This window comes from Bos indicus x Bos taurus, chromosome 14 (genome assembly GCF_003369695.1).
Source record: "Bos indicus x Bos taurus breed Angus x Brahman F1 hybrid chromosome 14, Bos_hybrid_MaternalHap_v2.0, whole genome shotgun sequence".
NCBI lineage: Eukaryota > Metazoa > Chordata > Mammalia > Artiodactyla > Bovidae > Bos > Bos indicus x Bos taurus.
In genome coordinates this window covers 52361709-52388552 of record NC_040089.1, presented here as the reverse complement: position 1 = coordinate 52388552, position 26844 = coordinate 52361709, and the positions used below count along the sequence as shown (strand labels likewise).

At 34.7% G+C, this 26844-nt stretch overlaps 1 protein-coding gene across 2 annotated transcripts in view; it reads right to left on the bottom strand.

Moving 5' to 3' along the window:
- Positions 1 to 26844, bottom strand: part of CSMD3 (CUB and Sushi multiple domains 3) — a 1467857-nt gene that overhangs the window by 173866 nt on the left and 1267147 nt on the right. Inside the window, exons 34-38 of one of the 2 annotated variants that reach the window (XM_027561290.1) lie at positions 26694 to 26789; positions 24923 to 25126; positions 12644 to 12768; positions 4721 to 4817; positions 2422 to 2526 (exon numbers count right to left, since the gene is read on the bottom strand). In XM_027561290.1, coding sequence (XP_027417091.1) covers positions 2422 to 2526; positions 4721 to 4817; positions 12644 to 12768; positions 24923 to 25126; positions 26694 to 26789 — 627 coding nt within the window. The remainder of the gene's footprint in view (positions 1 to 2421; positions 2527 to 4720; positions 4818 to 12643; positions 12769 to 24922; positions 25127 to 26693; positions 26790 to 26844) is intronic. The other variant, XM_027561291.1, reaches the window with a different exon arrangement.

Genomic DNA, 26844 nt, shown 5'->3' with positions numbered 1-26844 from the left:
TGTGATTATGAGACTGTTATTTCCCCAATGTGATTACTTCCTTATGTTACCCTGTGGGCAGAACTTTTATTTCAGGGATTGTCAGAAATGAAATACCAAAGATGTGCAGTAAAATGTGTGTCTTCTCAATGCAGAAAAGTTATTAGACCTACCTTATTTGTAATGCACACACACACACACACACACAACATTATTTTTTCCAGTACCCTACTGGATAAGTATTCTGCTTTTTCTAAATATTGAAACTAATTTTTAAAAAATTTTCTTAAAGGTCCTGTTTCTATTCATTTAAAATATACAGTTTTCTCTTACAGAGGTTACTATGTTCTTATAGCTCAACCAGTGATTTTGGAGGCTTCTGCATACAAAAGGAAGTTCTTTAAAATGCTTACGTCTAGTTAATATGGTCTGCCCCCACAAGTGGACAGATTCTTAAATTACCACAAATGAAATATTCCCCCACTAAGGAGATATTTAACTTATATGAAGAGCACATCATGAGAAATGCTGGGCTGGAAGAAGCACAAGCTGGAATCAAGATTGCTGGGAGAAATAACAATAACCGCAGATATGCAGATGACACCACCCTTATGGCAGAAAGTGAAGAGGAACTAAAGAGCCTGTTGATGAAAGTGAAAGAGGAGAGTGAAAAAGTTGGCTTAAAGCTCAACATTCAGAAAACTAAAATCATGGCATCTGGTCCCATCACTTCATGGCAAATAGATGGGGAAACAATGGAAACAGTCTTTATTTTCTTGGGCTCCAAAATCACTGCAGATGGTGACTGAAGCCATGAGATTAAAAGACTCCTTGGAAGGAAAGTTATGCCCGACCTAGACAGCATATTAAAAAGCAGAGACATTACTTTGTCAACAAAGGTCTGTCTAGTCAAACTTATGGTTTTTCCAGCAGTCATGTATGGATGTGAGAGTTGGACTGTGAAGAAAGCTGAGCGCTGAAGAATTGATGCTTTTGAACTGTGGTGTTGGAGAAGACTCTTGAGAGTCCCTTGGACTGCAAAGAGATCCAACCAGTCCATCCTAAAGGAAATCAGTCCTGAATATTCATTGGAAAGACTGATGCTAAAGCTGAAACTCCAATACTCTGGCCACCTGATGGGAAGAACTGACTCATTTGAAAAGAACCTAATGCTGGGAAAGATTGAAAGTGCGAGGAGAAGGGGACGACTGAGGATGAGATGACTGGATGGCATCACCAACTCAATGGACAAGAATTTGAGTAAACTCCAGGAGCTGGTAATGGACAGGGAGGCCCAGCTGGTGTGTTCCATCCATGGGGTCACAAAGAGTTGGACATGACTGAGCGACTGAACTGAACTGAACTGAATATGGAGAACTAGTATTTCCAAAGTTGCCCATACTGCCCAAAGCCACGTATAGAATCAATACAGTCTTTACCAAAATTCCAATGGGATTTTTTTTTTCAAATAAATAGGAAAAAAAAAAGCTTAAAATTCATGAAAGTGAAAGCTTTAGTCATGTCCAACTCTTTGTGGTCTCAGGGTTTTCTGCCTCTGGAATTCCCCAGGCAAGAATACTTGAGTGATAAGCATTCCCTTTGCAAGGGGATCTTCCTGATACAGGGATTGAACCCCAGTCTCCACATCACAGGCAGATTCTTTAGAGTCAAAGCCACCAGGGAAGCTCCATAGGGGACCACAGAAGTTTCCAAATATCGAAAGCAATCCTGAGAAGGAACAAAACTAGAAATATCATTCCCTCTGATTCTAAATTGCATTGCAAAGATATTGTAACTTAAATAGTATGGTCCTGGCATAAAAATGCACACATAGAACAATGTAATAGAATTGAGAGCCCAGAAATAAACCCTTGCATATACAGTCAACTAATATTTGATGAGCGAGATAAGAATACTCAAGATGGAAAGATGAGTCTCTTTAATAAGAAAAAGTGAAATAAGCCAGACACAGAAGGACAAATGCTACATGGTACCACTTATACAGAGTATCTAGAATAGTCAAACTCATTAGACATGACAATAAACTGGTGGTTTCTAATGGCTGAGAAGAGGGAGAACGAGGAGCTGTTTATCGACTGGCTTCATTTAAGCAGGGGAGTCAAGTTCTAGAAATCTGCTGCACAGCACGGTGCCTACAGTTCACAGTACTGGATTGTACACTTCAGATTTTTGTTAAGAAGGGAAATCTTATGTTAAGTGCATTTAAAATTTTTTAAATAAGAAAATACCTGAAAATTCTGATGAAAATCATCAGAACTTTATACATATAATTTTCTAGTTGAATTGAATAAACACTTCAGAAATCTTAAAGTAAGATGTTTTATTTTGACAAAGTCCGTTAACTTTCTATATTCAGAAAATTAATATTGAAAATTAATATGATTTTTCTTAATTGTCTTGGACAGCACATATTTTATTTACCTGTGTATTCAAGGTGAAATCCTGCAGCAGAAACACTGATGTCTGATTGAAAATTTAGATATAGATTATTAGATGTACTATTCAAAAGATGGGGTATTGTTGTTCCTGAAATGATAATTGAAAAAGTGGTTTAGTGATCACATAATAAGTAATATAATAAAACTAAGTTAACTATTAATCAGCCAACAAGTTATAAGTGAAATTATATATTATTAAAATGTCTTATAAGAATTTTTAAATAAAAATATTTCTCATATATTTGTCTTTCATATTACTGTTCTTGACTATCTCCAAGGAGACAGACCTTTGAGAGCACGTTAGATGGCTCCCTAAAATAGGTAACAGCAAACAAAGCTGATGAAAAGCAGAAAAATTTACTAGTCACCTAAAATAAATATTTGGAATTTCATGTGGATTTCAATAATTCATGTACAAGATAATAAATTGAGTTTTAAAATTTGCATGTGTTTTGATGAAATAATAACTAATTTTATATGGGTTTAAAGAAATATTCATTTATCACCCTTTATTGTGATATATAAGTATATACACTTTTTTCTATATCAGGTGAAGTACCTTGATGTTTCTTATAACAACAGCAAAGCTGGTTGTTAGAATTTAAAAAATGCCAATTATGAACTACTGCCTGCCTTGTCTTTTAGCAAATGCTTTATAATCTTGTTCTTCTGAACTTCTATAGGAAATCAACTTTAATTTATTCAATTATTGAATTGAAAATATCTACTTGAACCAATTACTTTTTGACTATCTGACACTATAGTTTAAGATCCTTAAGATTACAACTGAAGCAATTTCAAATGACAAGCATAAAAATAACTTTCAACTGTGTCTCAAGATAAAATTCAACAAGCATATGAGTTGATAGGGCTACCAACATTTTTTTGGTAATTTTCTAGTTACTTCATACTTTCCACAACACTATGAACCTTAACCACTGAGTCTTCTATAAGAGAAACCAGGACAAATTCATTACAAAACACACAATTGTTTCCCCCACCTAGCTGACCTTGCTCTCTGATTTATACTGTCCTAACTGAATCAGTGAAGACAGAGGTAAACAGAAACTCAGAGGTCACCCTGACTGCCTTTGATCTCTTAGAAGATCTTAGTGATTAAGAGCTTTGACTGTGGAGTCACACCAGCCGGGTCCCAGTCTCATTCTAATGTTAGATGTACAACCTCGGGCAACTTAATTTCTTTTAGTGTCAATCACCTACCAGAGCTGCTGGAAAGATCAAATGAGGAAATGTATGACAAGCTTCACACAGAGCTAGCACTTGGTAATCAACAGCTGTTATTATTTATCACTTTTTGCCATTTAGTTATTATACTTATCATTCAGAAAGTATTATACCAAGTCTATTACAGACAAATGCATACACACAAAAATTCATACAATTTTTCCAAGAAAAATTTCTTTTTAAATCTATTTCCAGAATATTTGTAATGCCTAAAACAAATTATTCTTACTCTAGATATTTATTCTTTGCTTTCGTCAATGGTGGTGCTGAAAAGTCGATTAACATCTTCATTTTCAAATCTATTAAAAACTTAATGACACTCAAAATTCTGTATCTGAAATATTTGAGTTCATAGTTTAGCTATGTTTATATTTCTAGAGTTAAACACTATAACCCAAATTAAAGTAAAGCATACAGTTAAAGTGAAACTTCATTTCACTCTAAATATGTTGTAAGAAGCTGTTAGATTAATGCACAAACTACCTTCACAAACCATAACAAATTATAAAATCTTCTGGTCTTGACACATATGTATATAGTATGATTTTTATATAATTTAATTCATTTCATAGAATTAATTTCTTATTCTCTTTCTTCTCATACAACAGTACCTTGTAGCACTTACCATGTTGTTACATAATCTCTATAATTGTTTTAATGGCTGCATAACATTCTATCAAGTGAATATATTATAAATTTCAGGCATTGTCTAATTTTTAACTATTACTTCTCATCCTTTTTCTTAAGGGAGAGGAGCATATATACTATTTCTGAGCCAAGGCTCAGCTAAAAATATTGCTATTAACACAAAAAGCATAAATAAATAATTACTCAAATACAGTAACACTGTGTAGTAAGGTTTTAAATAGCAATTTCAATTTTATTGCCTTTAAAGCCTTTCAAACTTCTACCTTGTAGTTTAGTTCTTTGCATATAGTTTGTAAAAAGCAAAATTAAAACCACCAAGTCAAAGATCTAGGGAGGGCTTTAGAGCAAGAGCTAGAGAGATTTTAATTAAACTTAGTTCTCTTATTTACCTGAATAACTTCCAAGTCTTGGGGCATTGTTGTCTCCCCCATCATAAAAGTCCAGAGAATCCCAATTATGTTCTGTAGCAAAGCTGACAACTTGCACCTATGAAATAATAATTATCTGTAAGAACACATACTTCTAATGTGATGCATATACTATAGTTCACTCATCTCTTCTGGAAGAGAGAGCTCAAAGCCTGGACCATATCATTGTGGCTCTCCATGGAAGCATTTTAACAGAAACGATCATTGCCTTTATGGCACTGGCATACACACACTGACTTTTATAATAAAAGCCTCTGAGGTATCTAGCAGTGTTCACTACTGGTATAGCACTGAGAATGTCCGTCACCACCTTATTGCGTTAATCCAATGTCTTAGTGCCTAGAATCTGAATTAAGCCATGTTCCAAACAATTGATTAATTTTTGTTTTGTTTTGTTTTAGAATGTTTGATTCTTTTGTACTGACTTTTCTCATCTGCTTTACCTATTAGGATATAAGCAGATTTCTGGCCCACACAAAGCACCATATAAGACTATAATATATATCTTTTTGAACTAGGTTTATCCTGGATACATTTTATTATGTTTTACTTTGTATAATCTTTGTTAAATTTCCTGTTTTTATTTTATTTTACAAACTAACATAATAATCCCTTATACACATTTTTGATATATTTCAATATGAATAACCAAAAATAATACTTTATAACTGATTTGGATATGTCTTTTAAAGATTAATTTCATAAATGATTATATTTTTATAAACAGCATCATGATAACTAAATCACTGTGAAGATTCACAAAGTTGGTAAGGGAAATGCTGAGTATAATTCTCTCATGTCTATCAAATTTTATTTAAAGAAAGAGGCATGTGTTACTTTGTTGCACTTCACTTGGCACAGCTTGAATTTTTGCAAGAACCCACAGAACCCTCACAACTATGGATGTTGTCTATTTTTCTTTGTTTATTACATATTTTATAGTTTAGGAGGAGGTAAAGGAATAGTCTTATTCAAATAAATTTATTTCTTTTTAGCTAAGGTCTGTTATAAATATAAGCATTTCACTTATTTACTAAATACTTCTAACAATTGCATTCATTAAAATTTTTCTTATCCACAAAATAGGCTATCACCATTCTTCCATTCAAATAAATGCTTATGCCTCTTTTCCAGAGGTGAGTGCCACATGGCAACAGATACCCTGCCTGTGTGACAGGCTTTAGGCCGAATGGCAATGTTCCAGGAGAGGAGGAAGACTGGAATTAAAACTGTATGATTGCAATATAATCACCAACTCCTTAAAAAATGGTCAGTTTTCTCTTCATATATGACTTTTCCTTCTTTTCAAGTCAAGAAAAGAAAAAGTCATATTTGGCTTTAAAAAACAAGAAAAAGAAAACAGAAGTAAGGATTCTTGTAGGAGTTGACATTTGAAATAAGCAAAATATACTGCAAGGTTCTGCATGGAAAGAAGTTATTGAGTTGGTAAAAATGTAGAAGAGACAAGCCATGGGGTAGATTAGAGGAAAACTTATTACCTTTGTAAGAAGAAGAAAATCTGTTTAATTCTGGACATTTATATGTGAATATAACTCCCCAAAATAATCAGGTTCTGATCCCTTGAGCCTGTAAATATTGCCTCGTATGGGAAAGAATCTTTCAAATGTGAATAAACTAAATATCTTGAGATAGGGAGACTATCCTAGATGATTTAAATGAGCCTTTAAGGCAATCACAGATGATCTTATAAGATGTCAAGGAAGATTTGACACAGACAGAAGAGAATGCAATGTGATCACAGAAGCAGAGATTGAAGGGATGTAGTCAGAGGAGAAGGGGATGACAGAGGATGAGATGGTTGGATGGCATCACTGACTCAACGGACATGAGTTTGAGCAAATTCAGTGAGACAGTGAAGGACAGGGAAGCCTGGTGTGCTACAGTCCATGGGGTTGCAAAGAGTCAGACACGACTTAGTGACTGAACAAGTCAGAAGCCATGGAATGATGGCAGCTACCAGGAACTGGAAGAGGCAAGGAAAGGACTCTTCCCTGGAGGCTGAGCAGAGGCGAGCTGGACGGTGGCAGGAGTGCAGTCCTGTCAGCACTGCTGTTTCAGGGCAGTAAGACTGATTTGGGACTTCCAGCTTCCAGTACCGTGAAAGAATAAATTTCGGTTGTTTTAAACTTGTGAGTTCGTGCTTTGTTACAGGAGTCACAGAAAAATAATGCAATTTGCCAGTCGGATTCTGTGCAAGTTGTGAATGTTGTTTGGCATACATAGAAGTGTAGGATAATTAAGTAAATGGTTGAAGATTCATTGTGACAGAAAGTCAAATGAGAGTCAAGTAAAAGCCTTAAAAAGGAGAAGATACAGACTCAGTGTTCAGAAGAACTTTAAATTAGATGGAGTTGTCCATTATGACAACAGGACAGCTTTATGAGGTAATGGATTTCCAATAACTAAAACCATATATCCCTTATAGAGACATTCAAATCCCATTTTACTTTAAAGATTGCTCTTTGCTTGATAATTCTGTTACTATTAACTGTAGCTTCTTTGGAATTCTCTCTCCAATATACCTTGCTAAAATATACAGGGAAAAAAATGAATATACTCCTCCCATTCATGTAATAGAAACATAATAAGTTAGTTTATTTGTTGAGGTTATTTCCCAAAAATGCTCAGTCATTCTATCTTATTTGTAACTTTTTCAGCATTACAAATGTTTCTTCTCTCTACCAGTGGTTATCCCATTTCATATATGATTTACTGAATATTCATATAAATCTTTATTTGCACATATGTTTAGTGCAAAAGAATAAAAGACAATAAACATTACTTTAAATCTGGTGTACTAGCCAGGTTGCTTTTAGGTGAATTTAGTGAAATTTCAAATATGTCCTAAATTATGGGTGTGTGTGTTATAATTTTCTATGATTTAGTGATACATCTAAAACTGCTCGGTTGCTCAGTCACGTTTGACCCCAGGGACTGCAGCCCACCAGGATCCTTTGTCCATTGGATTTTTCAGGCAAGAATACTGGAGCAGGCTGCCATTTCCTTCTCCACGGACATATAAAATTAGCAAACATGTAAGAGGTTAATTAGGAAAGAGCACTTTGTAGTTATACAAAGTATTTACATTAAAATATGCTTCACAATCTGTAACTTTGATCAATACCGTGCTAAACTCAAACTTTGTTTTCTAAGGTACAATCATTAAATGAAATGCTACTTCAGTGAAAGATTTCATAGCATCATTGATACAAGGTTTCTAGTTGTGAACAGTGTTTGCCAGGACAATGATATAGAACGTAACCTTATCTTCAGTATTAGTCCAGTATTCTATGTTAACTCCTTAAAGTGGCCTAAAACTTCACCACTTTTGGAAATATTCATTGGTTCATTTGAAAAATAATTACTGAGCACAGACTGCTAGGCTCTGTGCTAGCTGTCAGAAAAGATTTAGTTACTTACGCCATGAACTTACAGGTAATTAAGTAAAAACAAATGGCAACCCACTCCAGTATTCTTGCCTGGAAAATCCTATGGACAGAGAAGCCTGGTGTGCTACAGTCCACGGGGTCACAAAGAGTCAGACAGGACTGTGCAACTGAGCACACAAATCAAAACAGTAACATATGATGGGTATCATGACAAGGATATTGCAGCGATCAATGTGAACATGTAGCAAGAGGGCTTAACGTTGCTTCAAGTTCATGGATGGTCTTCCACAGGAACTGTTTTTAAGGTGAGATAGAAATAATGAGGAAGGATAAACCAAATAAAGGATATGATGGAGAGTATTGGCAGTAAAAGGAACAACATTTACAAAGGTCCAGAGGCAAGAGAGAGTCAGGTTTCTATAAATAAGTGAAATAGAGGCAAGAAATAAGGACAAAGCACAAAGGCGTAATCATCTGTGTCAAGGAGTTCAGGATAGAGAGGACAATCGAGGTATTGTAAAGCAGGAAACTTAGAGCATTAGATTATTATTTTTAGAAAGTTACTCTCTTTGCCCTGTGAGGAATAGATTGGAGGAGAATAAGAACCTGGAACAGGGATGATGGCCACCTAATCTTGAGTGGTCAAAGTGTGGATGAAGAAAATAGACTTTGAGAGGTTTGTGAAAGAACTGATATAGTTCTTTGTGTACGTGAACACACAAAAAATCATCAAGGTTTTTGGCTGCTGCAATTGAATGCGATGAGGGGTTCATTCTGAGAGAGCAAAATGGGGAAGATTCACAACTTTGAGAAAAAAAAGTCATGAAGTCAGTTTTGAACAGGTTGAATTAGAGGTGTAAGAAGTTTAGGGGCTTCCCTGGTGTCCAGTGATTAAGAATCTGCCTTGCAATGTGGGGACACTAGGTCGATCCCACATGCTGCAGGGCAACTAAGCTCACACCCTACAGCTGAATCCCATGCACCCTAGAGTCCATGCTCCACAAGAGAAACCACTCCAATGAGATGCCTGTGCACTAAAACTAGAGAGCAGCTCCCACTCGTTGCAGCTAGAGGAAGCCTGTGCACAGCAATGACAACTCAGCACAGCCAAAATGAATAAACACACACACACACACATACACACACACACATATATATATATATAAGAGATGTAAAAAGTTTAGCTGAAAATGTTCTGTGGGCAGTTGGATAAATGGCAAACTTACGTGAAAGGTATAGGTTAAATATTAGGTTTGGAAATCATCATTTATTCAATCCTTAATTTAAAAAGATATTTTCTAATTATCTACTACGATTCAGCATCAGCACATAATAGTAACTGACGCTATGAAAGTAGACAATGTGGCACAGAGAATGGTGCCACGTGAGATGGACAAAGAACACAGAATCTCACAAACACCATATTTGATGAATTGAAGAAGAGGAGATCATGCTCCTAGATATAGAAGCGACAACTATAAATGTAGAAAAGAAAACAAAACAAAATTCAAGAGAGTATTAGGTAGAATGGACGGGAAAGATATCTTAAGAGTGAGAGGAGAATGGACACGCCAGAATGTTGCTAACAAAATAAGGAAGGTAAGCAGTGCAGTGGATTTAATGGCATGTTCCTCAGTGATCATTGTAAGTTGAAAGTTGAAAGTTAAGTTGCTCAGTCTTGTCTGACGCTTTGCGACCCCGTGGACTGTAGCCCACCAGGCTCCTCCATCCATGGGATTCTCCAGGCAAGAACACTGGAGTGGATTGCCATTTCCTTCTCCAGGGGATCTTCCCGACCCAGGAATTGAACCCAGGTCTCCCGCATTAGAGGCAGACGCTTTAACCTCTGAGCCACCAGGGAAGCCCCGATCATTATAAGAGGGACTCAAATAGAGCATTGGACACTGAAGCAACATCACAGGGGGTTGGGAACAGAGGGTGAGAACTAGAGGGAAAATGCCAGGGGTTTATTATTTTAAGATGAGGTAAAAATGGACAAGCTGATGCCAATATATAGATGCTCTAATATAACTCGCATAAATGTATAACCAGATGATACAATAAATGTTCCATGAAGATTTTAAAGGTATCAGCTCATTTCAGATTGCCTATGCCATCTGGAATATGGACGATCTTCAAATCTTTGCTAATTCTACCAATAACAGGATAGAGTGTATTGGTTATCTTCAAATTTTAAAAGTTGACCATAAAATAATAGCACAACTAGCCAGAATATAAGCAGTATTTTGACTGCTAATATTTTTAAAACACTGAAAAAGTACATTTCAAATTTTCTCATTCATTTACTGACCTATTGACACCTGACATCTATTAAGTAATTTTTTAAATTTTCTGAAAAGTTATCAAGTTAAATTGAAAAATTTACTTTTTATTGAAAATTATTTTTCTATCTAAGTTCAGTTTTAATGAATCACGTATTGGCTATTTTTTCCATGACTGATATATGCATCTCAAGTTTCTCAAGGAAAACCCTATGACTCAATTGGAGAACAGCAAGTTATTTTTATGAAATATCAGTTCAGTTCAGTTCAGTTTAGTTGCTCAGTAGTGTCCTACTCTTTGTGACCCATGGACTGCAGCACACCAGACTTCCCTGTCCTTCACCATCTCCTGGAATTTGCTTGGACTCATGACCACTGAGTCAGTGATGCCATCCAATCATCTCATCCTCTGTCGTCCCCATCTCCTCCTGCCTTCTGTTTTTCCCAGCATCAGGGTATTTTCTAATAAGTCAGCTCTTCGCATCAGGTGGCCACAGTTTTGGAACTTCAGCTTCAGCCATCAGTCCTTCCAATGAATATTCAGGACTGATTTCCTTTAGGATTGACTGGTTTGATAACCTTGCTGTCTCAGGGACTCTCTGGAATCTTCTCCAACACCAGAGTTCAAAAGCATCAATTATTCAGTGGTGCTCAGCTTTCTTTATGGTCCAACTCTCACATCCACACATGAAATATAGTCTGTGTAATGTTCTGTGAAGTTTAATTATGTTCCATGGGGTAAACACTGACTCAGCAGTAAAAGGCTATCTACTTTCCCAGAAACAATTTTCTTCTCAAACAGAGTAGCTGGTCAAAGTGCTCCCCATACAAAATGGTCACAATTGAAGTAATATGGTAGATACTATTGACAGCCTGTAGACTAGTATTCTTCTTCCTTGCTGACAGAGAACAATTTTGTTCAACTGAGTGAGAGCTGTGTACATCAGAGAAGGATAAGCCCCTTGCCAGATCCAGACGACTAATCTTGATTTTTTCAAAGCCAAATCACAGTAAGTCTTTTGCTATTGTCCAGTGAATGGCTTAGGAATGGATATGATTGAAATTTGGTCAACAGGAGAGAATGGAAAGTCTGCTGGAAAGTTTGTGTAAAGTTCTCAGACATTATAGAAGTACATAACATAGAAACATTCCATTCCATCCATTGCTGAGAAATACTGTTATGCCTAGAGATTTTATAACTATCTCAAGACCATGAGAGAGGAAGTCCAAGAATTAAGCCAATATGCTAAGTATTGCAGGACAGAGATGGAAAAAACCTGGGTCAGGAATGATACAACTGAACCTTTGCAATAAACAACACTTAAACCATCTTACTCAAAGATTCACTGTTACATGGAGCAACATATTTTTCTTATTGCTTATGCAGTCATGAATTGGTTTTCTGTTACTTGCACGTGAAAAATGGAGAAGGAAATTGCAACCCACTCTAGTATTCTTGCCTGGAGAATCCCATGGATGAAGGAACCTGGCTTCCCTGGTAGCTCAGAGGTTAAAGCTTCTGCCCGCAATGCGGGAGACCTGGGTTCGATCCCTGGGTTAGGAAGATTACCCTGGAAAAGGAAATGGCAACCCACTCCATTATTCTTGCCTGGAGAATCCCATGGCCGGAGGAGCCTCGTGGGCTACAGTCAACGGAGTCGCAAAGAGTGGGACATGACTGAGTGACTTCACTTTCACTTTCTAGTATTCTTGCCTGGAGAATCCCAGGGACAGAGGAGCCTGGTGGGCTGCCGTATATGGGGTCCCACAGAGTTGGATACGACTGAATCTATTTAGCAGCAGCAGCAGGTGAAAAAAAATAATGGTAAGTGTCTTTCTTTACGGCTTTTCTGATGACTCAGCAGGTAAAGAATCCACCTGCAATGCAGGAGACACAGGGGATGTGGTTTCAATCTCTGGGTCAGGAAGATACCCTGCAGGGGGAAATGGCAACCCAATCCAGTATTCTTGCCTGGAAAATTCCATGGACAGAGGACCCTAGCGGGCTACAGTCCACAGGGCACAAAGGATCGGACTCAACTGAGTGACTGAACACGCACATCTTTTTTTAAATTCAGCCATGCAAGTCAAAAGCACTGGCTGAAATTCTCGAAATTACGTGTGTCCTGTCATCTCTGAAAAGATCAACTTCAAATATACAATGAAAAGAAGAAAAATTTAAATATTCTTACTTGAATGCCAGCTCCCTCTGGCACTGTGATCTTCCATACACAATTCAGATTGTTGTCATAAGGCTCAGGGTATCCAGGAGACAAAATAGTCCCTTTGCGCTTAGTTAAAATTCCACCACAGGGCACTGAAAGTAAAACAATCCATGAGAGGAAGTTAATTCTAACGCAAAAGATTAAAATAAGGAAGAGGTCAGCAATAACATAGATACTAGACTTGCAAACATAATCAAATCATATTATGCTTTAAAACTCAAAAGAACCATGAAAATTGTCTTCCTATAGCACAAAAACTTCCTATAGCACACAAAAAAGAACTAGATATTAAAGGATAACCTGGCGATAGCATATCTAAAGTCATTCCATAATTAACTCAATAATAGCATATTATTTGTATATTACTAAAATGTTCATTGGCACAAGTTAAACATTGTTCATACATACATTAAGAATTTTTGAATAATTATTTTATATTTTTTTCTCTTCATGTATCTTTTGAGTAGTAATAAAATCCTTTTCAGAGTAATAATGATGACGATTACAATTATGTTATGATTATAACATTTATATGGAGCCTACATACCAGTACTCTTCTAAACACTTTTACATACTTTATCTTATTAAACCTTCCCAACAATCCAACAATATACGAATAAGTATCCTCCTCATTTTACAGCTGAGGAAATGGAAGCAGTATCAGTTTAACTTTCTCAAGATCACATAGTCAGAGATGAAACTGGAGTTTGAATACTGGTAGTCTGGCTCCACATTCATGTTATTCAGTGTAAAGAAAATACTCAATATGGAGACAGTCTGGTTACTGCCAGTACAACTACTAAAGAAAGAATACGTATGGAGACTTGCTCTGAAGACAATAAAGACTTTTAACATTTTTTAAAGGTACCAATCTTAAAACAAAATTCTTACACTGCTGGTAGTATCATATTGACTCTGGGAATGACAAAACTTACAGTTTTAAATACTGTGTGATGTTGGACATGTCCTTGAATTCTGTGAAACTCAGATGCTTTATTAAAAGATAATGCAATTGTTTCCAAGGGGCTTTTGTGGAAAGTAAATAGATATTATAATCTACATAAAGGGGCTTCTCTGGGGCCCAGTGGTAAAGAATCCATCTGCCAGTGCAAGAGAAACAGGTTCAAAGCCTGGGTCAGGAATAACCCCTGGAGAAGAAAATGGCAACTCACTCCAGTATTCTTGCCTGAGAAATCCCATGGACAGAGGAGTCTCAAAAGATTCAGTTACGACTTAGCAACTAAACGATAACAATGCACATAAAGAAGCTTACACACTGCTTGAAACATAGTAAGAAGTCAGTAAATTATATTTTCTTTTGCTACAACTATTGTTATTTTATGTTCTAATGGCACTATGATCCTTGGACATGTGTCCTAATCTGGCTCTAATGATGAAATATCAGAAAATATTTTTGTAATAATTTTTAAAGGTAATTATACAACTTTGTGTCACTTCTAAAACTGAATGCAAAAAATCTAGGGTAATTGCTCCAAAGAATGCTACAAACTTTTTACATTTTCAAACTTTTAAATCAGTGTGATAAAGAAAATTTTAGCTCATCCTCCGTCTGATCCTTTCAATTCAAATGCTAGCTCTCTGTGACCTACACCATCTTCTCATCTCTTTTTAACCACTGCTCTTCTGTAATGGCATCTATTACCGTGTTATCTATATACTATGACTCCAGTGTTAGTCACTCAGTAGTGTCTAACTCTTTGCAACCCCATGTACTGTAGCCTGCCAGGCTCCTCCGTCTGTGGGGATTCTCCAGGCAAGAAAACTAGAGTGGGTAGCCGTTTCCTTTTCCATGGGATCTTTTCGGCCCAGGGATCAAACCCAGGTTTCTGGCATTGCAGGCAGATTCTTTATTGTCTGAGGCACCAGGGAAGCCATATACTATGATTACTAAACATTTATCTCTAGCCATAACTTCTACCCAGAGTTATACAATAATATGTCAACTCAATATCTCAAAATTCATACATCCATATCAATATTTTTTAAATTCTCCCTGATCTATATTATTTGCCTTCTCAGTAAATGTTACCGCCTAATTCTTAAGCCAAAAATCTAGAACTCAATTCATCTTTCTTTTCAAATTCACATGTACATCTATATTCAGCCTATCAGCAAACTATGTCAATTCTATTTTAAAAATATATCCGAAAGTTTACCAGTTCTCATCACTGATCATGATCTGCGAATCTAAATCAACATTAAGTTTCCCCTTCACTTCCGCAATAGGCTTCTATTCAGTCTTATTGCTTCTATACCACCCCCATCCCTTACATTAGCCACAGTGATTTTCCAGAAACTGAGATCGTATCTTCTATAGGTCAGTGAATTTCCACAACTTAGAAAAATTCTAATTGTTCCAGCCTTTGAGGCACTCTATGACTTGGCCTCTGCTCTGCCTCTCCCAATTCTTCTGTCATTTTTGCCATCATTCACTCTTTTCTTGACACCTGAGATTATTGTTGTGGCTTGCTTACCTCTTTGACTTTCATATATCCCACCCCTCTTCATTCATCTCATTTAGATTTAAAACAGCAGCATGCTCTGGATGTCTTCCTCTAACCTCCAGCCTCTGCTCTCTTTTGCTCCATAGCATTTACCATTATCTGAAATAAAAGTAAACTCCCTAAGGGCAGAGACCTTATCCTCTTATTCAGAGCTATGCGGCCAATGCCTAGAATAGTGCCTGGCACTTTGTTGTTATTGTTCAGACGCTAAGTCGTGTCAGACTCTTTGCAACTCTGTGCACTGCAGCATGCCAGGCTTCCCTGTCCTTCGTTATCTCCCGGAGTATGCTCAAACTCATGCCCTTTGAGTCAATGATGCTATCCAATCATCTCATCCTCTTCGTCCCCTTCTCCTCCTGTCTCTCATCTTTCCCAGGATCAGGGTTTTTTCCAATGAGTCGACTCTTCACATCAGGTGACCCAAGTATTGGAGTTTCAGTTGTTCCAATGAATATTCAGGGTTGATTTCCTTTAGGATTGACTGGTTTGATTTCCTGGCTGTCCAAGGGACTCTCAAGAGTTTTCTCCAGCACCACAGTTTGAAAGCATCAATTCTTTGGTGCTCATTTTTTTTTATGGTCTATCCATATATGACTACTGCAAAAACCATACCTCAGAGTATATGGACTTAGTCTCTGCTTTTTAATACACTGTCCAGGTTTGTCATAGCTTTCCTTGCAAGGAGGAAGCATCTTTTAATTTCATGGCTGCAGTCATCATCATGTGATTTTGGAGCCCAAGAAAATAAAGTCTGTGACTGTTTCTACATTTTTTCTCAACTTTTAGCCATGAAGTGATGGCACCAGATGCCATGATTTTAGTTTTTTGAATGTTAAGTTTAAAGCCAGCTTTTTCACTCTTCTCTTTCACTATCATCAGAAGACTCTTTAGCTCCTCTTACCTTTCTGCCACTAGAATGGTATCTTCTGTATGTTTGGGCTTCTTTAGTGGCTCTGAAGTAAACAATCTGCCTGCAATGCAGGAGACCTGGGTTTGATCCCTGGGTTGGTAAGATCCCCTGGAGAAGCACATGGCAACCCACTTCAGTATTCTTGCCTGGAGAATCTCCATGGACAGAGAAACCTGGCGGGTTACAGTCCATGGGGTTGCACAGAGTTGGAATGCTTGAGGTTGTTGATAGCTCTCCTAGCAATCTTGATTTCAACTTGTGATTCATCTAACCCAGCATTTTGCATGATGTACTCTGCATATAAGTTAAATAAGCAGGGTGACAATATATAACCTTGATATACTCCATTCCCAATTTTGAACCACTCAGTTGTTCCATGTCTGGTCTTAACTGTTGCTTCTTGACTTGCATACAGGTTTCTCAGGAGACAGGTAAGGTGGTCTGGCATTCTCAACTTGAAGAATTGTCCACAGTTGGCTGTTATCCACAGTCAAAGACTTTAGTGTAGTCAAGGAAGCAGATATTTATCCAGAATTCTGTTTCTTTCTCTATGATCCAACAAATGTTAGCAATTTGATCTCTGGTTCTTTGCCCTTTTCTAAACCCAGCTTGTACATCTGGAAATTCTCAGTTCATGTGCTGCTGAAGCCTAGCTTGAAGGATTTTGAGCACTGTTGGCTAGCATGTGAAATGAGTGCAATTGCAGAGTAGTTGAACATTCTTTGTCATTGTCCTTTTTTGGGATTGGAATGAAAACTAACTTTTTCCAGTCCTGTGGTCACGTTGAGTTTTCCAAGTTAGGACATATTGAGTGCAGCACTTTAAAGCATCATCTTTTAAATATTTAAATAGGTCACCTGGAATTCTATCACCACTAGCTTTGTTTGTAGTAATGCTTCCTAAGGCCCACTTGACATTATACTCCACGATGTCTGACTCTAGGTGAGTGACCACATTATCATGTTTATCCAAGTCATTAAGACCTTTTTTGTACAGTTCTTCTGTGTATTCTTGCTACCTCTTCTTAATCTCTTTTGCTTCTGTTAAGTCCTTATGATTTCTGGCCTTTATTGTACCCATCCTTATATGAAATATTCCCTTGATATCTCCAATTTTCTTGAAAAGATCTCTCTAATACTTGGTAAACTAAATAAATGCTTGTTAAATAAATTACTGAGTGATTGCCTAACTGTATAAATCTTATGATTATGTAAAGTTACTCTTTACCATTCCTGTATCATTCGTTTCTACTAGTATTTTTCTAAAGAAGCCATATTTAATTCTACTTCACTTGTTTTTATTTTTCCCAAGAAAATACATTATAAGTGTGTTCCCAGATGTGCATTACCACACAATAATGTTTTACAAAGTTTTATATCCTTTTATATTACTTTTCCTAGTATTTCTTTCTATTTTAAAAAGAATGTATTGTATATTTTTAATATCTTCTAATCAGTATTATTCAATATAACATACAGATTAAGAAAACAGATTTTAGAATCAAGCAGCTTGGGTACAAATATTAATTCTTTTTTTTGTCTCTAAACCATAGGGGTTTCACTATCTATCTATAAAAGAGAGAATATTCTTATCTACCTCCTGGTGTTGGTGTCAATATTAAATGAGATAATGCTTAATAGCACTTCATACAAATAGTAGTCAGTGCTATTCATTATTATATTTAATAACTTTTTCATGATTGAATGGATGAGTGAATCAATGAATGAAGATTCAGATACTATATGTATTTCTTCATCTGTTTCTTTCCACTGAAAAAAGACAGTGTGGACAAGTGTTGCCATGGATCCAATATAAGTAAAAATAGTTCTTTCTGGGTTGCTAAAGGACTTGAAAAAAACAAAGCTTGATAAGAGTGATGGGATAAGCAGCTAATTAAACACTTCTTCCGAAGGGAGTTAAGTGGCATGTTCAGGAGCTTTTCAAAAGATACCTCCCACTAACAGAAATACTTATGCCTAAGGCCATATATTGTCAGAGCTATTAGTGGCTACAGGGGCTTTTTCAAATCACAGAATCTCAGAGAGAAGAGAATTTTGGGTTTTCAGAGACTAAAAATTTTAAGAAATCTGAAGTGTAGTAAGGTCAAATTTAGAAGATAAAGTTCAGTCTTCAGCAAGTTTATCAAGTTTACCTCTGAAAGTCCAACATTCTTATAAAAACATTATTGTGCTTTATAATTTACCTAAGAACTACTTGATGACACAGATTTGCACAAGAATATTAAATATTGTTTTCTTATACAGGTTAGTTAAATTTGTGAATTACCTAATTCAGTATCTGACCATTTTAACTATAAGTACAATTTGCATATCATGTCTAATGGGGCTGCTTTCGAGACAACCATTTAATTTCAATATATCAACATTTTCTAAAAAAATTAATGAACATTTTATCTAGTTCTACTTTGACAGAAAAAAAAATAAAAGTGTTGATAGCAGTAATAAGAACTGTGAAACTCAAACAATTATATTTGAGATGGAATTCACTAGAAATGTAGGTCACTGCTTTTATTTGGTTTCAATTGTTGGATGCTCATTTGGCCTAAGCTATCAACTGAGTATTCATTGAACCAGTGAAGGGAAGGGAAATAAAATCATTATGTATAATACTCTGTAATAGATTAACAAACATTATAATTAAACTGTAAAATACAGAGAATTTGTTCTTTCTCAGAATAAAATTACCTATACACTATGAAAATCTACTGTGTATGTTTTACCTATGCCTCCTTCTATGGATTCTCAAGTGTCTTGTAGTTTCAAGATGGCTTGTAAAGGTCTAAGCAAGCAAACTGAGCAAGAATATCACCATGCAGTGAAAGCCTGAGGTTGCAAAAGCATAGGTCCTGGACTTGCGAAGTTGGTCAGTTGTTCTATCTCTATAAAAATTTATGAAATTATAAAACTTATCTGCTAAAATCCATTCATTGAACAAATGTTTATTGAAAACCTCTTGTATGCCACATCCTCTTTTGGTTGAGCAAAAAATAGAATATAGTGACAGGAAGAGGAGGGCAAGAAAGATTAGAGAAGCATCCTGCTGCTGCTGCTAAGTCGCTTCAGTCGTATCCAACTCTGTGTGACCCCACAGACGGCAGCCCACCAGGTTCCTCTGTCCCTGGGATTCTCCAGGCAAGAATACTGGAGTGGGTTACCATGTCCTTCTCCAGTGCATGAAAGTGAAACGTGATAGTGAAGTCGCTCAGTCGTGTCTGACTCTTAGCAACCCCATGGACTGCAGCCTACCAGGCTCCTCCATCCATGGGATTTTCCAGGTAAAAGTACTAGAGTGGGTTTCCATTGCCTTCTCCAGAGAAGCATCCTAACTATATATAATCTGGTGAATGGTTGTTGCTTAAAAACAAACAAACAAACAAACAAAAACAGAATAAAGATATAAAGAACAAATGGAGGATGAGTAGAAGAAAATTACTTTAGATAGGATGGTCAAGGAAGATATTCAGGTGAAAACTGAAATGAAGCAATGCAGTAAGCCCAAAAGGTATCTTGGGGATGATTTTCCAAGGATAAAAAATAGAAAGCTCAAAGACTTTGAAGCAGTTAGAATTTTATCCAAATAACAGAAACTGAAGTGAAGTCGCTCAGTCATGTCCGACTCTTTGCGACCCCATGGACAGTAGTCCATGGGATTTTCCAGGCAAGAACACTGGAGTGGGTTGATGAACACAAATTACAGATAATTCTTTAATATCAACCTAAGATAACTCTGCATTTGACTCATATTTGAATTAAGACACCAAGCCTTCTCTTTTTCTGAATTTTTGAATACTTAAAGACATTATCATTTTTATTCATAACATTTAAAACTAAAAAATTTATAGCTAAAAATAGAAATGCAAAGTATATTTTCATTTATGTAAAGACTAGCAGTGGGATCAAATGGTAAAACCTAAAGTGAGCTATCATCCAACTGTCATTTAGAATCTAGTTCTTGTCTCATACAAATCCCATTCAGTTTTCTGGATTTATACCTCTTCTACAAAGTATACATTACTTTTTTAAGTGATATAAAGTAATATGCCCTTTTCGTGTTATCTTGTCAGGAAACAGAAGCCATCTGATAAAATTTTCTATCTCTGAGTATGCGCTTTCAAACCAATGCAACATAAAAGGTAGTGTGTTTTATGTTTAAACACCCACCATAGATGCACTCTCATGTTTCTCAAAAAGCCCAGGTATCTAGAGAGAAATGGACTTTTGACAGAGAGTATGTAATGGCTCCTGAGTCCCTCATCTTTTCGCCTTAAAAGTAAAAAGTGAGGCTGAATGCATCTAGGCTAGGGATGACAGACTGTTAGCATTTACTCCTGATATTGCATGTCAGCCATGGCAAGGTCTCAAAGACTTTCAAAGGCTTTAATGCTTGGTAGAAGCTTCTGCACTTGTTGAAATGAATTTATAGTCAAATGGCCTGATCTTGTTCTTTACATGGATTCTTATTTCTTATGGCAAAAACACCAAGATTCATCAACTGACACATTTGACATATGGAAAAGCTTTGCGATAATCATGTAGAATAGGGGTTTTCTTCTGCTTTAAACAAAAATGTTTACAGTGTACAGTTCTTTTTCTCTGTTTTCTGTCACATAGAATATTTTATTTTTTTCTTATTTCCCTCTCCTCTTCCTAAACTATTGTTACATTTTTTTTCTTCCTTCTTTAATTTCAGCTCATTTCTCCCTTTTATCTCTTTCCTCTTTCTAACATTATCATCATACCTTCATGGACAAAATAAAATATAATATTTTGGATAATGTAATGTTCAAACTTTGATTAAACATATATTTTTCAACCAATTAGAATAATGGTAATCATTATTTTAATTTCAAGTTTATTTTTTATTTTAGACAAACACTGAAACCAAAGCAAATCATGAATATATGTCTATTGTTATAAGTCTGCTCCTTTTAAATCAACTGCCCTTAAATTTATAAATTGATGGAAAGAAATTTCACAACCCCTAAATAGAATATTCTAATAATTACTATTATCCTCAAGAAAATTGTCATTATATTTCCCTAAAGCCTTTCTGAAAATTTTTAAGTGAGAAAGAAAATCTCGCTTTTAAGGAACTAAATTATCAGAATTAGAAAAACTAATAGAAGCCCATGCTTTTAGACCTTTCCAAGATGCAAAAATCTTCAGCAGAAGATAATCTTTACATATAATAATTTTAAAGTGTTATTAAAACTACATATCAACAGATTAAAATCAATAATATCAAATCCTTTATGAATACTACATAGAAGTTCTTTATTTGAGATCCAATACTTTTAGAATTGAAGTTGTATGTTCTGACTTTATGGTGGAGAATTTGGAAAGCACAAAAACAACTTAATTTTTGAGTACTTACGTGAGTCCAAGAACTTTGCCAAGGCTTTAAAATATGTAATAGTCACAATAAATCTATAACTTCCCTGTTTTCTTGATATGGGAATTGAGAATCAGAGATTATGCAAAAATTTTCAGACTCATGTAGTAATTCACCACAATTTAGTGTTAAAGTCAAAGCCTATTACTACCCAAGACTCAATTGACCCTTATACTGAGAATCTACTACAGCTCCCAGTTATGAAGACTTTATTCAGTTTTTTATGATTTCTTACAATTTTTTTTCTATTAATTAGGACACTGTTGTGCATATGTTGGTTCTTTGAACACTCTAAATGGACAAATGAATGTTTTCAATAATATTTAAAGATTAATGAGCTAGTTTATGCCTTTCCATAAGTCTCTTTATCAATCTGCTTTTACAATTGTCTTGAGGGAATTTTCATAATATATATGAAATGAAAGGAAGACAGCTACTCATTCATTATCTTCCATTGTATGGTATTAATATTTTCTATCACTATGTACATAAAGAAACTAAAAGTTACAGAGAAATGATATAAATAATTACTGAGAAAAGTGAGGCAGAAATAATGATTGATTCCTGATATTTAGAAAGCAATATTTAAAAATCCACTGTAAGGCTAAAGAGATTTATTATCTTTTGTCTTCCTTCAATTATTAAACTGAATTGGAGCAATGTAATTTCTGATTTATGCATATTGTATGACTAATTTTGGCCTAGACATAAAGGAACATTTCTCTCAGCTCATAATCTTTTAGGATAATTAATTTATTCACATTTTATAAGGCTATGAACTCAACATATAGTGTGGTCATAAGGAAGAGCATTATCTATTTTCTCTTATGAGAGTAGAAAAATATATAAAGATCTTTTTGTCCCATTAACCATAGCTCTATGCTAGGTGCAAAAGAGGAGAGACATTAAGTGCAAATGATTTCTTCTCCTTTGCTTGCTGATTGTCAAAAATATACTTTAACAGGTTAAGAAATTCCACATTATAAAAAAGATATAGAATTTGAATTAGGAAATTAGCTTATCAGTCAAAACAAAAAGGAAAAAACTTTTCTATCATGCACATTGAAGTATGGAATCAGAAAATATTTTCAAATCCTGCTCCTATGGTACTACTTATTAGGCTGTGTCCCTTTTAAAGAAAACTGTTTTACCTCTCTAAGACTCAGTTTATTCATCTGTAAATTCTGAGAGTAACTTCTCCATAGGTTTGCTGTAAGAAGTTAATTAAATATGTGTTTATTGCTAAATTATTCAGAATGAAACCTGGCAAATGGGAAGTGTTAAATCATACTAGAAACTGGTTATTTAGTTGAAAGAGAAGAAAGTTGAGGAGTCATTTATAGCTTTCCAGTGTTTAAAATTACTTTCTGTATGTGGTTTTCAACAAATAAAAGAAAAATAAAAGAACAGTTCCCATTCCATTTACTGTATAAGGAAGAATTAGATTTTTTGTTGTAAGAAAAATACTCTGTGAAATATGCAAGATATATTTGTTTGAGGGAGTGGTGATATCAAGTTCCTATAGAAACTTAGATCCTACATTTTTGTTTATGATAGGCCCAATTTGTACCACTCCGTTTTATTTTTTTAATTTATGATAATCCTAATTCGCACATTTCCCAAGCACAAATATTAATGATGTTCTCATTTGAATGGTAAAAGATTTAAAGCAGTTTTGTCCTATATGCAGTATGTGTTATATAAATGCATATCACCAAACTTTATCTTTACTCCTTCCTCAGTAGAAATGAGTGTAACTTCCATATCATTTCAATTAAAATCTGTTTAAAATACATTATTCTAATTAAGTATGAACTAACATTACATTAATCTCTGTTAAAATATGGTAAAATATGTTTTTAAATGTTAAAAATAAAAACTACTTAAAATTTCTTTTCAGGTATGGCAGGATGTGTTATTAAAAATAGATTTTATATATTTATAAATGTACATGCTATATTGTTTATATATACACGCATATCTTCTCTATCACAAAGTAGGGAATTGAGATTATTAAAATAAAAACAAAATTTTACTTATCTTTTATTTAAAAAAAACCTTCCTCTCATTTTCCAAATCTCATGCTAATAAAACTTTAATGAGGAAGAACTCATTAGAATTATTTCTTAACCTGAGATTAAGCTTTACTACTCTTCTTTTAGTTTTACAATATGTAATTAAAAAACTTAATTTCCAGACATGCTCTTAGAACAGAGAAGAAAGCAACTTCACTACAGTCTACATTTTCAGCATCCATGGAATTCTACAGGATCCAAAAGTCATTGTAATGATCCTGAAATATGATAAGATTCTAAACTATTGATATTTTTATTGTTTAGAAAATGTTTTAACTGCTTCAAATAACTTAGCAGAGCTAAGTTTATAAAGCTTGCATTTTGTTTATCAATATAAACTGTATATGTGTGTTGTGTGCTCAGTCCTCAGTCATATCTGATTTAACCCCATGGACTGTAGTCTGCCAGGCATATCTGTCCATGGGATTTTAAAGGTGGGAAGAGGGGACTGGGTTGCCATTTCCTTCTCCAGACGGTCTTCTTGACTCAGGGTTCAAACCCACATCTCTTATGTCTCCTGAATTGGCAGACGGTTCTTGACCACTAGTGCCACCTCAGAGGCCCTGGATATAACATTACAAAAATAGTTTCAAATAATGAGATTTGACTAATCCTATTGCCATCTACCCATTTAAAGTTTTTCCACTTATATCTGTGAAAGACTGGGAAAATTTCTTATTTTATATTTTTATAACATATATATAACTTAAATGGGGCTTCTCTGGTGGCTCTGTGGAAAAGAGATGCAGGTTCGATCCCTGAGAAAATCCCAGGGAAAATCCCCTGGAGGAGAGCATGGCAACCCACTCCAGTGTTATTGTTTGGAGAGCTTCCTGGACAGAGGAGCCTGGTGGGCTATGGTCCATGAGATCTCAAAGAGTCAGTATAACTTAAGTGACTAAGCATGCATGCACGTAACTAACAGAGAAAAGGAAACAAAAAATGTATTAATGTGTATTTTCTAATTTCTTTGCTGATAAAAAATATGCAGAAAAATCAATCTCTGTGATCTTTAAAAGATAAGTAAATTCCTTATATGTTGGCATAGACATCTTTGCATAAATTTTAAAAATGAAAAGTGTTTATTTTAAAGGATGGTGATGTCTAATAATGCCATATTAATAGCATTCCAATTCTGTGTTATTGGAAATATGTATGTATATTTTCATTGATTACATCACACCTCAATTGCATCAAATAGCCACTGTAATTTCCATACTTAGATACATCATAACAAATAAAGTATTAAATATTGACAGATGTAAGATAACTAATTTTGATATACAATATGTACAACATGAAACATACAAATTTATAAACTTACCAATACAGGTAGGTAAGGAATCATTCCATTGGGCCAAAGAATTCGGCACTGTATCACACCTAATTGCAATGGATCCATGGAGAATATATCCTGGGTTACATTCAAAAAGAACCAATGAACCAACTGCAAATTCATTGCCAATCCTTCTTCCAAACCTTGGTTCAGGTACAGAACTGCATTGTGTGGAACTTGTTCTAGGAACAGCTGCGTACAAATAATTGTGGATTTTAATTTCATGTTTGGTAGAGAAATATAGGTTTCAAAATGTGACTATACAAACAGATTTCAGAGAAATCTTCACTAACTCGAACTTTAGGTAACAATTTGAACATATTTATAAAAGTTTAAAATTTCATACATGATGAAATGAATAAATTCAAAATGAATAAATATTGCTATTGTCATTAAGATTTTTTCTTTAAAAACATTTTTATTTTGGATTCTTTAAACAATATCAGTTACTTTCTGTTTTTTGTTTTACCATACTTTTATAAATATAACAATGTAGCATGAGCAAAGATATTTCAATTTAAGGAATGGTAACAGATACATTTTTTTTTTTCTTTTTAAATTGGAATGCCAAGCATACAAAAAGCAGATGTCAGGTTATGTAAAGCAATGCCAATTTTTTAACACTATTTGCTCCCTAAAAACACAGATTTTAAAAAAGCAAAAACACTTGATTAATTTCACAACATATTCATAAACTTAGTTGTTCAAAACATGTTTGCTATTGATGAAGACAATATGTTCAGGCTAAGCAGAATAGAAGTCAGACAGATTAACAACAATAGAAACTTTAATAACCATACAATATCAAATTTGAAATTCCTTTTAGGTATGTTCTTCAATTGTGACTTTTTTAAAGATAGAATGATAACAGGATGTTTTTTCTTTTTAAAACACATACAGATGGGATTAAGGAGTTTGACAATAGTCCAAAAAATGATAAGATGAATTCCAAATAGATTCCTCTTATGTCACTTGAGTGAAAATAATTTCATTTGTTAGAGTGCCTTTTAAAAATCATAATACCACGCATTGTTACAGAGGGACTATTATTAAGAATGAAACAGTGTAATATTATAGCCAATATTATAATTAGAATAAGAGGGTTTAATAAGAATATCAAATCACAAGTGTTTATAAATTTATTTGGAATAAAGTTCAAGATACATTTGAGAATAACTACATTGATCATATATAATTCAAATAAAATATTCAGAAGATAGCTCTTAATTTAGTTTTATATAATGTGGAAGTTTGTCTATTATAAGTGACAGAAAAACTATGTAAACTAATTTTGAATTGTGCAAAAATATTTAATAATCATGAAGAAAGTTTGAATTCTCCTAAGAGAATGAGAAACTACAGTTTTAGAATGGAGTAATGATTTCCTTGGCATGTCTAAGTACATCAACACAAAAAGTTTTTACATTCTTAGAGTGCTAGACTATAAGGAAATAGAATATGTAGAGTGAAGCATTGTCAAAAAAAAGATGTTTTAAAAACAGTATGTTAAAAACAAGGAAAAGCATGAAATTTGCTTGAGAATGATGATGGAAGCAACAGATTTTTTTTTTTACTTTGGTAAAAGTAATAATGCTTTAATAATGGGGAAGGGGAAAATGCAAAACAATTTTTTTTTTTAAAGCACACAACTTTTATCTGTCCTTTATGGTTATGAGGCTCTCATCATTCAACAATTCTGAACATAGCATGGAAACTGATTACATTCCTTAGTGTGTTTCTATGCTACAGGGTCACTTACCTTGATAAACAAAGTGAAATCCCTTAGCTGTTATTGGTCCAACTGAAGTAAATCGAATTGTGATCTGATTACCTGAACTCAGTGGAAGTGATTCTCCTACTCAACAAAACAAACACTAAGATATCATAAATAATTTCATTCAGTAAACCTA